This window comes from Morone saxatilis, unplaced genomic scaffold, assembly GCF_004916995.1.
Source record: "Morone saxatilis isolate NCDOM2014 unplaced genomic scaffold, NCSU_SB_2.0 Contig1, whole genome shotgun sequence".
Taxonomy (NCBI): Eukaryota; Metazoa; Chordata; class Actinopteri; family Moronidae; genus Morone; species Morone saxatilis.
The window spans coordinates 15,377,420-15,393,988 of NW_023339651.1; the positions used below are offsets into that span (position 1 = coordinate 15,377,420).

The window sequence follows — 16,569 nt, forward strand, 5'->3', positions numbered from 1 at the left end:
AAAGTGTATTGCTTGGAGAAACTCCACACAAACAGAACCCATAAATTATATTGAAACTGTTTTAATTCAATGGTTTTGTCTTGAGACATTTTATTTACACTTTGATGCAAATCAAAAGACAATAGAAGAAATGTAAACACTAGAATACAATCAAATACTAATTTATATATTATATATAATCAGAAGGTAGTCTGGTATTCATATTTCTATACTAGTCAGAGTTACTGAGTCAGAGTTAACTCACTGAACCATTGGACTTCACTGTGGATCTGAGCTTTAATTATGTATATTAGGTCTTCTAAATTCACTTTTCCATGATAAAATCTAAAGAAACATCTAGAAAAGGAAAGAGCTCAACACTTACAGATGTTCTCAACAAGGCTTTATTTATACATACTGTATATACAAGACACAAAAAGTAGCCACACTCAAAATGCCATGATGTTTCTTTACAAAGAAATACAAAGACGGAACCAGGAAGGTTAAAAACAACCCCTCAAAGTTAACAAATTGACCTGTTCCAGATAGAAGGCAGATGCAACCTGTATTATAGCAGAAAGCATTAGAAAATTATTAAAACCAGTCAGGAAGCTCAGAATTACTCTAAAAATTACACTTCAGAGATCTCGTGATAAAGGTCAACAAAGATTAAACATGTCTGTTAACGTGAACAAAAAAAAGCACAATGTAAGAACAGACAGCTGTATGTACTGCAGGTTGTAATGATAAAAAAATAACCTATAAAAAGGTTTAAACTTACTAGTATTTTCTGCTTGAACATTCTTCATACATGGAAACCCTTTCCCTAAAAAAAGACAATGAACATTGAATCCTTTCGGTAAAAACTCACCATATTTATGGATGGAAGCACAGCAGCAAAATAACAAAATAACAGTTTCCCATTTTTGTCAGAACCGGACAGTAAAATAACCCTGGTTTAAGTCACAACTCTAATTTGGGTTGTTACACAGAAGCGCCTCCCCTGTAAACTGTCAGACTGCACACTGCATTGAAATGGCGAGTTCTGGGGGTTCCTTGTTGATGAAAGCCCCAATACAGTCTGCACCTATTGATGCTTCCTGGTCTGTCAAAAAAAAAAACAATTATAAAACATCCGTTGGCAACAGACAGTGCCAGCCTACAAGCCTCAGAAAGAACAGACTGATAAATGTGTCCAGCAGCACAGTTACAATCTAAATGCACATACACTCCCAGTCAAGTTTTTGAATAACTGATTGTTCATTTCAAGCAATATATTGTGATTCTTTTAAGTTTAACCAGCAGCCAACATGCTTCATATTGGCCTCACAGCTGATGCCAGCACACTTCACCTCCAACTGCCTTTGGAGAGTCACTAATTAAAGCCCTGTTAGCATTCAGCAGTCTGCCTTTTAACACAGATTCTGAGACATTAATCACTCATTATGATGAAGATGTGATCTCTTATATTCAGGCAATAAATGTACAATTGCATTGTAATTGCTTGATATGTATCTAAAACTTGACAGTAGTTCAAAAATTTAACTTGCACTGTATCCGAGTCTGACGTATAGAAAGTATGTTAGGCTACAACTATTTACAGTACATGCATCAGTGGATTCTACACACAACACTTCTGAAGCGTTACTGGCGGAAATGGACGAGCCAACGTTGAGCACCTGCAGGGAGGGAAGCAGGGCGTCCTACTCTGTGACAAAAACGGCACAGGAGCGACTGTGAGAGACGTACATTGACACATGGAGACGTTTATGTACAGCTCTCTGCTGCTGGTCGTGAGTACTTGTACATGAAGATAAGTGAACGTGGCCGCCTGTTTTTTGTTTTGTTTTTTGCCACGTCACTGCAATCCCCTGAAGAAGCTTAAATTATTGGAAATGTCACAGTCAAAAGTTTCTGTGGGCGTAGAAAAGCCCAGCTCTTCACGTAATCTGCCACATAATATAAATTTGAAAATAAAAATGTGGGTGGGTCTTAAACTTAAACGTGGAAATAACTGGAAGCAACCTGCAAATCAGTTTATTTCTACAATACTATAATAACGACCAACAGATTTAGTCTAAGCTATTGCAATTGCTACTAAAGTGTTAGCTATTTTGTTTTAAAAAATTAAAATAAATCCCATAGTTTCTCCAAAATAAACGTCACAAATGATCTCATTCGGCCAAAGGCATACAAAACATCGTAAAAGTACACTTGATAAAAGAAGTGTACGGAAGAAGCACTTTAATATCCGCTCGCACTCATCTCACACAGATGGTAAATAGAATTCATTAAAAAAATAACAAATAAAAGAAATAAAAACCCTATCAGGTCTTTACATGCTATTGTATCTCCATGGCAACATCACACCCTCACACACGCTCTCCTCCTCTTCTTCGTCTGATCGATTCTAGCGTTTTCACATACCATCCCCAGTGGTTTGATTTATTTATTCCTCAGAAAAACAAATGAATAAATCAAGTGCTGCCTATTGGTCTTCTTCCACCTCACTTGAAAGAGAAGAGAACAAGAATGGAGGAGGAGGAGGAGGAGGAGGGGTGGAGAAGGAAGGAGAGAGGTCAACATTAAAACAGCGAGAACACCATTCACAAGATCACATGGTTTTGTTTTTGTACCAAATAGATGAGCTCTGATGTATAATGCCACTGTGGGTCAATCAGTGAATCAAGAGGTTGAAGTATAAACTATTCATATTGTAAAGTAGAATATTGGACATAAAGGCTGAGTAATGCGTCACTGTATTTGTACATCAGTCCATATAACTGCAGTTATAACATGTAACAGTTCACACTCCTCCATCTGTCTCATTTTCATACAGGATTGCGTGGCGCCAGTTTACTGAACCCACATTTACATGAGACTAATTTCTACCCAGGCGGTGTCTGACCCACCTCTGGTCAGGAGGGGGTCTACCTTTTCAGATGGACTGCCCGCTCAGATTTAACAAATGTGCCTCTCTTTCCCACCCTCTTCCTCCTCCCCCGTGGCTAACCCCCTCTGTAACAGTTAAACCCTGTCTTCTCAGCAGTACAGTGGGTTTAGTATCCGTCGGCCTCTAAGCTGACGTGTGAAAACAAAGTGACTGATACTGTCAATATGAATGTCCAAGGTTTGGTGTATTTGCTTTTCGTGGTCCCTTACAGCGGCCCAAATTTGGCTTCGTAGCGACTCGCAACGTTCTTGTAGCAGCTGCAATCCTTCCGCAGCTCTGCGACCTCCGTCCGCAGCGCCGCGTTCTCGCGCTCCAGGAAGGCTGCTCGGACGGTGATCTGGTTCTCCTTCAACCTGCGGGCGTCACGTGAGCGTTTGGCAGCCACGTTGTTCTTCTTCCTTCTCTGCCAGTACTTGTCATCCTGGAGAGGTGGAGAAAAAAAAAGGAGCAGCACGGTTGGACGCAGTCAAAGAAACACAACACCAGACCCTACGGTGCTTTCTGACTTTGGTTACTACGGTAACCCGGTCAAACAGCCTTGTATAGCTCTTCATCAACATATTAGCTCAATTCTGACATCAGCTATGTGTATAGTACGGCCGACAGCAAGGCTCTTTTGTGCATGTAAACAAAACACTGGTCTCAGGCGGACTCGGGGGGGGAAGGAAAACATCAATTTGATGATTATGTGACTGCTGAGTCATTGTGAGTCGCCAGAACTGCTGTGGCTCAAATGTGTACTGTCTTACACCACTGTGCACTGGGAAGTTGATATCAAATTTGTAAGATTTTTGTCTGCATGCCTCGAGGTTGATAAACAATCCCTATTCTAAGTATCAGAGTATTAAGTAAATATGAGTCAGTGGCACATGGGAAATGATCATAATGTATTATAAAAGTTGCCATTTTAAACCATTCTAATTACTCGCTATGTGGTTGACTTACACTGCAAGACATTTTTTGTATCATAGTGTCCAAACTACAAATCAATATTACACCATAACATGATTATAGACACCACTCATTAGAACATGAAGTTCTTCCAACATACAGCTGTACACCTGTTATTAGAAGTGGAGTTTATTTTGCTGTTTTCACTCAGTAAGAAATTCTGGAAAAACAGCATACGTTTTCAAATGTTAAGTTAATTATTATAAAAGCTTGAGTGTGCAACTCTAAATATTGAAGCCCTGTTGAGCCCCCTGTTGTCTCCCTCCCAGCATACCTTCTGTTCTTCAGGCACAAACACCTTCTTGGCCTTTTTGATCATAGGTTGTGGCTTGAGCTCCTCCTCAGAGAACTTGTGTTTGCGGGGGTCAAACAGCTCGCCTCCAGGCACACTGGACAGGACCAGGTCAGTGGGATCTGGCTCGTAGTTGACATCCACCTCGATCTCATCGGGGCTGATGGGCTCGGGCGTCGCTCTGTCTGTCTCGGTGATCACCTCTGAGCAGACAGAAGAGGAACATGAGAGCTGTCAGCACCCATTTTTTAAAGAAACTTATGGAAGTTGTTGGGTAATTTAAGATCTTTTCTATGCTTTACTTTGTGGCTTCACAGGGAATCGGCCAGCTCTATCTATCATCAGTGTATTTGGTGAAATAAGAGGTGCTGCTGGTTTACAGGTGATCTGCACCAAGGCCTCTTGTCCTGCTATGTATGCAGGGTGGGTGAGTGTTCTCACACGTACCGACTGCTGATCATCCCATAGTTAACTCTACTATGTTTGCTATGCAGGGGCTCCAGCAGCTATTTCTGTCGTCCCATCAACCTTCACCACCCGTGGCTTGTTTCAGGATCACTTCAGCATATCAGGTTTGTCTCACATTCGTGGCAGAGCGAAATAAATCTACATAATTTCAATATGGAAACCAGATGCAAAGATTTCTGAGGTAACCGGTGTTCAGTAGAAAAAGTGAACAGCAGCCAGGTTAAAAGCATTGGTATTCGATTTGAAGGCTGTAGTGCTGAGGCGCTCTTTCATTGATGCCAGCATATTTTAATATTCTAATTGGGTCAATAGCTTTCTAAATGTAGATCTGAATAACATGGTAAACTGTCACGTCAACTTGTTTAGAGTCACCTCACTTAACCTGAACATCTGGTTTTCTGCCTTGTAAAGCACACTCAGCAACAGTTTAGTGAAACACTGCAGTCGCTGATCCTCCAGCCTCCACTCACCTGTAGTAACATCGCAGATGATATCAGAGTCGCACTTGGTGAGGATCACCACTTCCTGCTCACACTTGTCCAGTTCCTGAATGGGCAGCAGGGCCACTGGGGACACGCTTGCTGGCTTTGTAACCTTTTTCTGTGCGGCCTTTACTGTCCCTGTTTTCATGGAGCTTCCTTCTGGGCTGCCCTTTGGAGAGTCCACGTCTGGCAAGGTGGGGATGCCGTTCTCCATGAGGAACTCCTCGAGGTCCATGTACTCCAGGTGGAAGTTTTCACCGTCATAGGGAATGGTTTTCTCCCAGATAGCGGGGGTCAGGGCGGCTGAAGGACCCATATCGCTGCCTCCTCCACCCAGGTCAACATCATCTCCCAGACACAGCTTTTCTTTGTCGGTGTCTGAAGCACAAGAAAGGATACACAGGGAAGACACACGTTTAGATATAGACGAGACAGCTTTGGGAAATGTGTGAACACGTCCGTCATGAGTTTTGGTCTAATCGCATAGAGGCCAACAGGAAAACTGCTGAAGTAAAGCACAATTGAAAGTTTACTGTTTTTCAGGAAGTATGACAGGATTTATTTTTCCTCTCCTGAGAAACCCCATACAGAAATGAGCACCAAACCCCAAGTTTTTATTGCAGCTTTTCACAACCTCACTGCTTCCACAGCTGCTAATGAAATTCTCATCTGCAAACTGCTAAAGAAAACACTGCATCCAGCCGATGTTTGCTGAGGTTCATCTGTCCGTCGGGATATCAGCCACATCATTGTTCACTTACAGCAGATATGGAAATCTTTTGATTGGATCCATGTAAAGAAGTCCTTTACTGCACATTCATATTGTACAGAAACATTTACTGTTCATAAATACTGTATGAGCACTCTAAACCACTAAAAGTGCACACTAACTTAGGATTTATCCAATGCAAGTTTTATGACCATGCTGAAATGTTTTCTGGAGAACACAGTAAGAACCTTCCTTCATAAACATCAGACACAATATTATATACACAATAATATAGACTTCCTTGTATTCAGAACTCATGCTGGCAACTAAACACTAAATCATTGCAACTGGAAAGGAAAGGAGGAACTTTCCGTCAACAAAACCGCATTTAAACCGAGGGGCGTCTAGAAACGTCTGCGTGTTGAGGCGGGCCACAGTGTCCCTCAACCCGCCTCACTATTTAAAACTGAACCGCAGACTCTTTCAAGAGGTGATCCGTTTCCATAACACAAGTCTTACAGAGATCAATAACAACAATCGGTAAACCTATTTTACCGTGGTGACCGATTTGGGGTTGTTTATTTCAACACAACTGCTTCTTCCTGGCGCTTCAGAAAGCTTCTCTCCCATCGTTATAAGAGAGACCTGTGTATATAAGTTATTCAAAACAACACCAATGAGGTATCCGTGTCGGTTACACTGTTATGACACCGTTATTTTTCCCCCACTTAAAAGCTTTCGGTCTTTTTCGGCTGAGCTCGTTTTTACCCTACATCGCTGCTTCCCCTCCGTGAATGTACTGCATTTACCGTCGTCGCCGTCCAGTATATTCGGCGGAGGCATTTCCATTATTTTCTTCAAAACCACGGGGAAAGAACTGGGGGCCCCCGTGGCTGTTTCCATTGTGATGATAAGTGGCTCTCCTGACATTTTCAGCCTCGTTGACACAGAAGTTCCCCAGTTGTCCTGTTTGCTCGATAACGTCAGTAAGCTATCCAGCCGGTCTCACCGCCGACCCTCACTCTAAATAATCGTTTAAAATACACAAAATCCACGCTAATGTGTGACTGCGACCGTCAATACATTCCCGGCAGCTCGCTGCGTTAGCTCACTTCCTCGGAAAGTGAAGTGATCCGGAGGGTTTTGGTGTTGAGAACAAAATGCACCTCGTCAAAGGACGTTGTCGACCACCAAAAGTTCCTACTGGTCCTGAACGAAGCACGGTTGACGTAGTTGAAAATGGGCGGGGCGGGCCGTCTAGCCCCGCCCTCCCGCGGGGCCGATTGGCGGGCCTTGCACTCTCCTTATGAATATGAACTAAGCTATTAAATATGGGGGCGGGGGATATAGCGAGGAGCCAATCGCGGTTGTCATGTTGCACCTAGCTGAGCTCTCATTGGTTGCCCGAGTTATATATGTAACATTAACTAAAAAAAACAAAAAAAACACATATAACACATATATCTGTGCAGCCTGACCTGGATCCATTTCAATGGACCCAATCCGGTGTTGTTGTTGTCCATTAAGGTTTGTTGTCTTATGTAGGTTTAATAAAGGTTAATATTATATACACTGACATATGCCAATACACGCTTTACAGCTTTCCATAAGGGATGATTAGTTAAATAATGTCTCTGCAGTGCCATCACATCAACTTCAGACATATATATTAAAGAGCTACCATTTTTAACTTGATTAACTATCCCAACTAGTGGCAAAATTATGTTCAATAAGTACAAATATGGTTAATGTATCTCCCACTGGTGCTTCTTTACTGCTGCTCCGCTCACATGCAGAAACATGTGCAGCTGCCGCTCTTACATATCTAACCTACAGGTTCAGTGGAAAATCACTCAGTGTGTTCACACGCAGGAATGATGGGCGGGCTGCAGCCTCGTAAAAGTGTAATTGGCCATACTGAATAAGCACCATGAGGTTTAAGTTACATTACTTCTGGGTGCACTGCTGCAGCCCAGCATGAGTCCCAAGGGCAGAGATCTGCCTGTAACACTAGAGTCCTAATGCTGAGTTACCCCAACAACAGCACAGAACATACAGCACTGGGTCAGTGGCTGATACATCTGCCCTCTCCCCTTCAGCCATTAGTAAACTGCTTGTTGTGCTTATTCGTCTGGTTCATACTGATGTTGATATGTGTTTCGTAGATACAAGCTGAAACTAAACCCCGCTCACTGAATTTATTTTTCTTTTGTCATCAAATCAAGAAGTACAGAATGTACTGCCAAACAAAAACAGGATGTACGTCCATTTGAGCTTCAATAAAACATGGTTCTAATGCAAGCACATCCTGTTGTCTTTGACGGTTGAATACATTTAAATAGAGGATCACACATCATCCAGTGTTCTCTCAGTCTGCTTCTGCACCAAAATCAGTATGAGTTGCAAAAGGTGCACACTATCTAGCCCAGGGTGTTCCAGCAGTGGCGTTCTCCTCCCATGTTGCTTGCATGTGTCACACAGAATCTGTTTTTGGCACAACATTGTCAGCCGTCAAAGTCAGCTGCTACAGTGTTAGGTTCACACCGGTTCACCAGCTTCTACATCACCTATTAAAGCACCACAATGCCTCATTTAAAACCTCCACCATTATCAAAAGAATACTTAAATGCCACCGTGAACCTCTCACTTGAGTGTCCATTGCACATTTCTACACAATGAATTCTATGCTGCAGTCTGGATCACAAAAACAAGACACACCTATATTATTATAGACTAACAAAGTTAGCAGTCGCTGTGTTTAAGAGTATCTGTGCCAGGACTCAAGAACAAGGTCTACAGAAAACCACTTCCACTCCACTTTGACACGGGCATGTTCTGTGAGTGACAGAAACATCCTGTCACCCTGCTGTTCTACATACACCCACTTTGCCCACAGGTGCAGATATGGCCGGACACAGCAGCAGACACAACCTCTTTAATCTAAAGTTTAATTTAATCTGTCTACAGTGCGATTTCCCTGTCTGGCAAAGATAAAAGGGAAATCGATTTATCTGAAAAAACAAGCTTTGTCGCCAGCATGACTCTGCAGTTTGGAACAAAATGAATATGCTGAAAAGCTACGTCACTTTGACCAGATTTATATACTTATACTGTACAGCCATAAATGTACAAACTTAGGAACATTCTGCTTTAACTATTTTTTAATTGATTATGTGTGTTCTTTATCTTACACAGTGAAAACACTCAGAGGGAAACAGATATTGAGCCTGTGTGAGATCATATACATAAAGAAATCTGCCTCAAAGTACATTATGTTAAGTGTTTTTCCACAAGTGTTATACAGTTAACACAATCTAAAAATATAGAAGGGATGACTTTGAAGCCAACACAGTAAATTCTTGCATGTTGAGGGTCCTGGATCAACACACATACACACACACACACACACACACACACTCCTGGTCACTCTTATGTGTGTTTCATGTGCCACACATTCACTGTAATTATGGTCAGTGTTAATTTGGGCTGACTGACAGTTACACTGTCTCTGCAGGTTATGATCATGGTCAACAGAATGTATGATGTTATTCTTTGATCTAATTATTGCATTAAAGGAGCAGTTCAACCAAAAATTATACTTCACTTCCACGTTTGTATGACCATCAGAGACACTCTATAATAGTTTGTGCACAATTTAAATATGTTGCAACTAAACTACTGCATTATTAATCTATAATCGTCAAAGCACCTCATTATTATTACCGTGTTATTTTATCTGTAGGATAGTAGCAAGTGTAATAGAGAGGAGAGAAAATGATGATTGACATGTCATTAAATAAACGTTTCATGGGGCTCCCATAAAAACAAAAAAGTCCTGCAACGTACTGAGATGTGTGTGAAATCCTGCTAAATGGGGCCAGCAGCAACAGTACACCTCTCAATGTAATGATATTACTAAACTCTAACCCGATTTTATCAAAACAGGAACCAGATAAGGAAGACAGAGCCATCTAGTGATTTAATCAGGAATCTACAAACCTCTTTACACACACACACACACACACACACATCAGATGAAAGCAGGTCACAAACACAGATCCACACACACTGGGTTATATCAGCTACCTTCACCATCAGTTAGATTCGAAGAAAAGGTTCCCTCAGTACTAAAACATCAAACAGAAGCACAATTACAGGACCGTAATGTTGTGCTCATCCACACTGGGTGCATTGTTGTCTTTTATCTGATCAACTTGTAACATTTGTTTAACACAGATGCAGCAAAGAGAGGCCCTGCTGGGAGTAAATGTTGTTTTTTCCCCACTATGCAAACAAATCACTTTCACTCTGTGGACATTTATTGTAGCTTTTAAACAATACTTAGCTGAGTTTGGGGTGTTGGTCTAAAAAACATAGATATAAAAGGTAAAGCAGGTGAGATTCACTGTTCACCTCACTCAGCTACAGCAGACAGATATATCATTTGTGTGTAACTTGTCAGTTAAGGGCCATAAAGACATTTTAAATAGGCTGTATTATAATATGATGAGTTCCCAAAAATGCTTAGATCGCATATATATATATATATAGCCTATATATATATAGCTATATTTCCCTGCTCCACCTTGATATACCTACATTACTTTGCACTATTTATCTTACGTTAGATATCCTACTGATTCATATTTATACATATTATATTAACATATATACTTATAATTTATAAACATATTATACATTATACACATTATTCATATGCATATCCTTTATATAATTTAATTTATATATTCTTTATATTTATACTGTGCAACTATCCTGTGAATTTCCTCAAATGATTAATTTACAGATATATACACACAAACAAACACATACACACACAATGCTACACACACCATGTGTGTATTACAGAGCAATAAGTAAACTCATTATTTTCATGTGTATAAGTAAAATGTGAATATAGTTTGTATTTATATTGTATTTTCAGTAACTATTTTCCTTTTACTTTTGACTCTTGAGCTTCTGCAGCAAATGAAGTTGTTTATTTGTGCAATTAATAAAGTGTATCTTACTTTATGTCTCTCCAGACTCCACGGCTACTAAAGATGGTTTTATTTTGAAAAGGTGCTGACAAAATACTGAAAACCCTAAACACTGCTTATGATTCACTCTGCTAACCTTTGGATTACAACTAAAGCCAGGCAACAGCAGATCCCTGCAGTCCAGCCTCTGGCACAGTCACCACTTCAACTCAGCTGACAGGGATTACGCAACAAACACGCAGTTTTTTGCTGATACACAGAAACTGTTCATTCCTCTTCTTCGAACAAAAAACAAAACAAACTCTTGAGTCACGGTGCTGCATGTAACTTGAATCAAAAACTCAAACAAAACACACTTTACTGTTTGATTTGACAGCCACTTACCATTCTCATCAAAGTTCGGGAGAGTGAATGGATGCTCCAGAAGAGCCCTGAAGATCTCCGGGATCTCTGTAGTCATGTTTTCCCCCTTTAAATAGCAAATAGGTGGACAGATGTTTGAGAGCTGTCAGCAGGTCACAGTTAGTAGGAGCAGAAGCAGCTGAGGAGGCCGACTGAGGCTTACACGGGCCTGACAGCTCCTACAAAGTGCTGGGAATATCAAACCTCACACGGGTCACACACTACGAACTCTGGAGCAGTTACTTAACGCGGATCCGCCCCTTCAGCTTCGGCGCAGCCAATCAGAAGCCCGCGTTCCTCAAGGAATCTACGGATCGAGCGCCGATTGGTTGCTCCGTCACAGCAGTCACAGCCAATCACGAGCAACGTCGAGATTATCTAAAGTAAAAAAGAAAAAAGAAAAGGTGGAGACCTTAAAAGTAGGCCGTTATTATGTAACGCGGCGGGTAATAAAACAATATAAAATAATCAGTTACTCACACCACCTGTAGCTCCTCCCGACTCGGCTGTCTACACGAAAAGGAGTGTTAAAAAGTGAAAATATCACCAATAAATTACAGATATTCAATTAAAGTGAGGCTGTAGGGCGCACAGGAACACTCAATGTATAGGGAACAAGATGGTTATAAGAACCACAAACACTTTAAATGTCCTGAATCTTTCATATACAGCTTTATGCTTGACCTTAACTCATTAAGTCCGCTAATGACAATATACCAAAACATCCGTGGTTGTGGTGGTCATATGACTGCCGACAGCAAGTGTCTCTCCAAAGTGGTTTTTGGGGGTGTGACTGAAATGACAAATGACAGAATCAAAGTAGCTAAATTCACCAAAGCTGTTTTTTGTTACTAAGGTAAGTTTTAAACCCCATTCAACAATTCTAATGCTTTAAATAGTCCAGTTTGTCTGTGTCACAATAACAAAAGGTAATAGTCCACTCAATTAATTTCACTGTTTGCCATTATTTAGGATTAATATATGCTCCTGTTGTTTCAATTTAGAAGTATATTTGAGAAATAATAACACAAAATGATTTTTATTTATGAAATTATTTAGGTAGTTAATAAAGATATTTATTTACCATAAACGCCCCAGTGTGACTTATATGTAACAAACAAAATATTGAGCAATTTAAAAAAAAGAAAAAAAAAGAAAATATGTTCTGAATTTCCACTTGTTCTGTGGTATATCCCCCATCATTTTCATTCAAGGAGAAATGGGTCTGGGTTCTTATGGGTTAAGCAATCATGGATTTCAAGTCCCAACTAGAATTTTATTTTTTAATCGTCCACCATGGATGATTTACTTTTACATAGCATAATGCACGTGTATAAAGAGGACACACGTGCTATGTCAGACGTGTCGGAGCAGGGAGAGCACAGGTGAAGTTAAACACATTAATAACTACTCATTTGCCTGAAAGACATACCAGCGAGCCGGCACGAGAAAGTCTGACAGCTCATGAGAAAACAGAGGGCTTTATGTTCCCAGGGTCCTAAATGCCCTAATCCTGTAACTCTAACCCGAGAACTGGGCAACATGACCCCAGAAAAAAAAAGTAAGTTAAACAAAATGCACAAAATCCGACAGTCGGTACCCAGACTGAAGAGCAGCCTGTGTATTGTGTTTGTGTTGCAGTGCATTTACACGTGCAAGGCTGCTTCTACCATTGGTCTGTGGATTATTAGGATTTTAAACAGAGAATTTGAGGATAAACCCAAAAGCTACACTAAATGGCCAGTAGTATGTGGACACTTAGTTCTGTGTATTTGACTGGTCTGCACAGACCTCCCCCGCACCTTACCGCCCAACATCACTCCCCAAACCACCATCACTGTCCAGGCTCCAGTGTGGAAAGTCTAGAGTACATATGGGTGTGATGGCCAGCTGTCCACATACATTTGGTGTATGTGCAGTATATGTGCATAGGTAGATACCACTAGGGGTATTTATGATTTGACCCATAAACCGACCGTGTATGAGTTTATTAGTAAATCTCATTTGGGCACATTTGGACACTGAAATTGTTTTTGCTTGTTTTAATAATTTCTACTGTCCAAAGCAGCTGTTAAGAGATTCCTTAAGTCTATAGTTTACAAATGTTTTCCATATATAAGCACTATTTGTCTAAGTCAGGCTTCACATTAAACTTTGGACTATAGTGTTTAGAATAACATTCACAAACTGAACTCAAGATGAATAATTGTTGTAATAATATCAGTAACATTTCATGTCAGGGTCCTATAATGTGAATTCTGTGCATCAATTAACACATACAACTATTTTTTTCTAAAACAGTCTGTTTATTAAATGCTTTCAAGAGATTTGGTCCACTTATGTGATCATGAATGTCCAACCAGGGAGGAGAAAAGAGAAAACAAAGTCAAGAAGATAAAACGAAACAAAACGAAATGTAAAAATACAGTACAAAAAGAGGCCTTGTTTTTTCCACTTCTTACAACCCTGGTTCCCTCATCCGAGTTGTTGAAAACAATCCAAATAACCAATCATTTCTAACTGATTGAAAACCGATAAATTAAGATTCTTTTGTGGCTGTGTGGGTGTGTGTTGGTGCTGGGGATCAAATGACACAAACTGTATTGGGGGTCAAGAGGGGAAAGGCAACATGTGCCACGTGGATATCTGTTGAGCAGAAACTTATCTCACAGTTAAGAACCGTGTCATTTCATTAAACCGCAGCAGGATGTAATAACCAGGACTGATCTACAAGTCAGATTAAGACAAAAGACACTTTTGTCAGACGGGTAAACAAGTTTAAGACAGAAAACCTGAGCTAATGTAGACGAATTTGTACGTGAGATCTGTCACGTGTACAGATACAGTAGCAGAAACTTGTCTCTCCTTGAGTTTGTGTCATGATTCCCCTGCTTCTGACAACACACACACAGAACATGCAGTACAGCTATCCAGTTTTCTTTCTTTTTTTTCTGTGCGTCAGTTACATAATTAACGCTGGCCGTTCTCCAACAATGTAAGGAGGAGCCTGTCCGCAACTGCTCTGCTGCTTTATTTTTAAATTTTATTTTACAGTTTACTCCAACGTGTCTTACAAGGCAGGGATTTAAAAATGGATGGACATTTTTTCCCCGACTTTTCACTCACTAATGTGTATAAAAATGCCAGCCATATTCAAAATTTTATGAATGAATGAAGCCAACTGGAATTTTAAAATTAAATTTCAACTTTGGGTTCTTTACCACCGACAGCTTTTTCAGACAAAATTAAGATTTACCAAGTACATTTTTAATTCCAGCTGCTTTGCAAATATCCTGATATGACAATAATTGAATGATGAGGAGCATTTGAGTGTGCAGCACTCTCCGAACACCCTAAAAAACAAGATGGAAACACTTTACTGACCACAGCAAACTTTTCCACAGCCACAGAAAGAAAAAAAAAAAAAAAACAGCTCCACCATCTCTTATCTAAATTACCTTATAAGGGTGTCTAATATTATAATAGGTATCAGGTATCATATACTGTATATAGTAAGCAGGATTATACAATAGGGGTATGTATCATCTTATAGGTGTAGTATATCGAATAAGGCGCTATACGGGAGTATATAGGCTACTATGTATGCTTTTGTTTCCAGATCTGTCTTTGCCTGGTGAATCAATTTAAACAAAAACGCACAGCACAGGCAGTGAGCAGCGAGCTCTGTTTGTAGGACCAACACAGCAAAGGGCAAACAGCTAACAGTATATATACACTGTAAACTTCAATCATCAACTATTTTTTTTTTTTTTTTTCCCCCCCAAGGCCAACAAACAGCAGGTCTGCCGTACTACGTAAAATGTCTCGTACTACAGATAACCTCCAGCTGTTGGTAGCTGATAAGTGACGTCGCCACCTGTAGCATTAAAAACTCAACAGCCTTACATTAAAGCTGGACGTTTCCTGCTCACTGCCTCCCAGACAGAGCTGTGCACTGCTGCATACACAGACGCATATTTACTGTCAATTATTATATTCATACATGGATACATATATAAAGAGAGTTATACATTGCAATTAACATACATATATCAATAGCATATAGAGAAGAAATAGAAATAGTCAATAGATAGCAATCATTATCGTCATCATATTCATCATAATACTAGGAGTAGTAGTAATACGATCCCTCAAAGAAGCTATTACCTGAGTTGTTCCAGACAAGGGCTCATTACCAGCAATCCCCAAAACCGCTGCTGAGTGATCAGCAAAACTGACCCGGGATCTGCATTTTAAATGTGTTTGTCTAAAATCTAGTGAGGCATGAAGTCAAGTTTTAGGACCCTTTTCTATTTATTCACTGAGCTAGACTATGCTGTGTTTTGAAGATCTCTATCGGTACATTTCTGTTCTCAGCACTTCCCTCCTTTAACAATTTGCTCTAATTGACCATAATGATCTTCAGTAAGTATTTTGGGGAATTCAAGCCGTTTGGTGATTTTAAGCACTGAGTCGAGGTCACTCTGGACAGGAAAATTAGATTTCATACTTAAAATATAAAAGTGCAGCACCTTTAAATTTTAATTTACACATTGCAGAACAGGAACATTTCCATATTCTGTACATCCAGTTCAGCTGCTGCACTAAAAGAAAACCTCTCAAGCTGGGTAGTTACTGGGTAGTTACTCACTGGATTTCTAGCCCCCTGCTCAGTGTAAAGATGTAACCCTCAGTCTAGTCCATTTCTACACATTCAGCATTAAACTTAAAATCAATCTCTGCTGCAGCCTTCATTCATACCATGTCTGGAACAACCCGCACAGAAGGAAAAATGACCCAAAAAAAAAAAAAGTTCACTATAGTCATCTAGTTCAGCGATACATGTCATATAGCAATACCTCAATAACAAGAAGTTCTCCTATGTAATCAATACAGGTTCTCAGGTTATATATTTATTAAGCTTAACCGCTAAGTTATCAATTATTATTAGTAATATAGCATTATTTGTAAATATGTATAATATGTCTGTATATGTATCTGAATATAGACATACCTCCATCTTGTCTCCATCCACATTAAAGGCTAGAATAAGATGGCAACAGATATTCTGCCTGTGTGTGTGTGTGTGTGTGTGTGCGCGTTTGTGTGTCACATATGTTGATGTATTTGTTTATAGGCACAATATGGGGTGCGAATTGTTTCCCTGTCTAAAGCTAGCAGGTCTTCCCATAGTGAAAGGGTTAATCTTAGGGGCTACCGTTAGCTATCAGGAACATAACACTTGGATGCATATGAGGAACACAGGTTTCCATTTGAAGGCGGTGGGGACATGATTGGTTTTCAGTAAAATAAATACCCCAGTTTCAACTGAA

At 40.1% G+C, this 16,569-nt stretch overlaps 1 protein-coding gene across 2 annotated transcripts; it reads right to left on the reverse strand.

Annotated features, from left to right (window-relative positions):
• Positions 1 to 365: 365 nt before the first annotated feature.
• tefa (TEF transcription factor, PAR bZIP family member a) lies at positions 366 to 11,455 on the reverse strand. Of its 2 annotated transcripts, none has more exons than XM_035659629.1 (5): positions 11,219 to 11,455; positions 5,114 to 5,503; positions 4,158 to 4,378; positions 3,142 to 3,353; positions 366 to 2,489 (listed from the first exon to the last, which is right to left on the reverse strand). In XM_035659629.1, exons 1-5 carry the CDS (start codon positions 11,292 to 11,294, stop codon positions 2,468 to 2,470), a joined length of 921 nt encoding a protein of 306 aa, XP_035515522.1. In that variant the 5' UTR covers positions 11,295 to 11,455; the 3' UTR covers positions 366 to 2,467. The 2 variants fall into 2 exon arrangements, with proteins under 2 accessions (XP_035515522.1, XP_035515516.1); XM_035659623.1 differs by lacking the exon at positions 11,219 to 11,455 and adding an exon at positions 6,644 to 7,023.
• Positions 11,456 to 16,569: the final 5,114 nt, after the last annotated feature.

What these genes read in the sequence shown, in the direction of transcription:
- tefa (XM_035659623.1), bottom strand. Translation starts at nt 6,764, where the DNA reads ATGTCAGGAGAGCCACTTATCATCACAATGGAAACAGCCACGGGGGCC. An exon ending in TATACTGGACGGCGACGACG is followed by an intron (nt 5,504 to 6,643) that starts GTAAATGCAGTA and finishes CTTGTGCTTCAG; the next exon opens with ACACCGACAAAGAAAAGCTG. An exon ending in TTGTGCCTGAAGAACAGAAG is followed by an intron (nt 3,354 to 4,157) that starts GTATGCTGGGAG and finishes CCACCTCTCCAG; the next exon opens with GATGACAAGTACTGGCAGAG.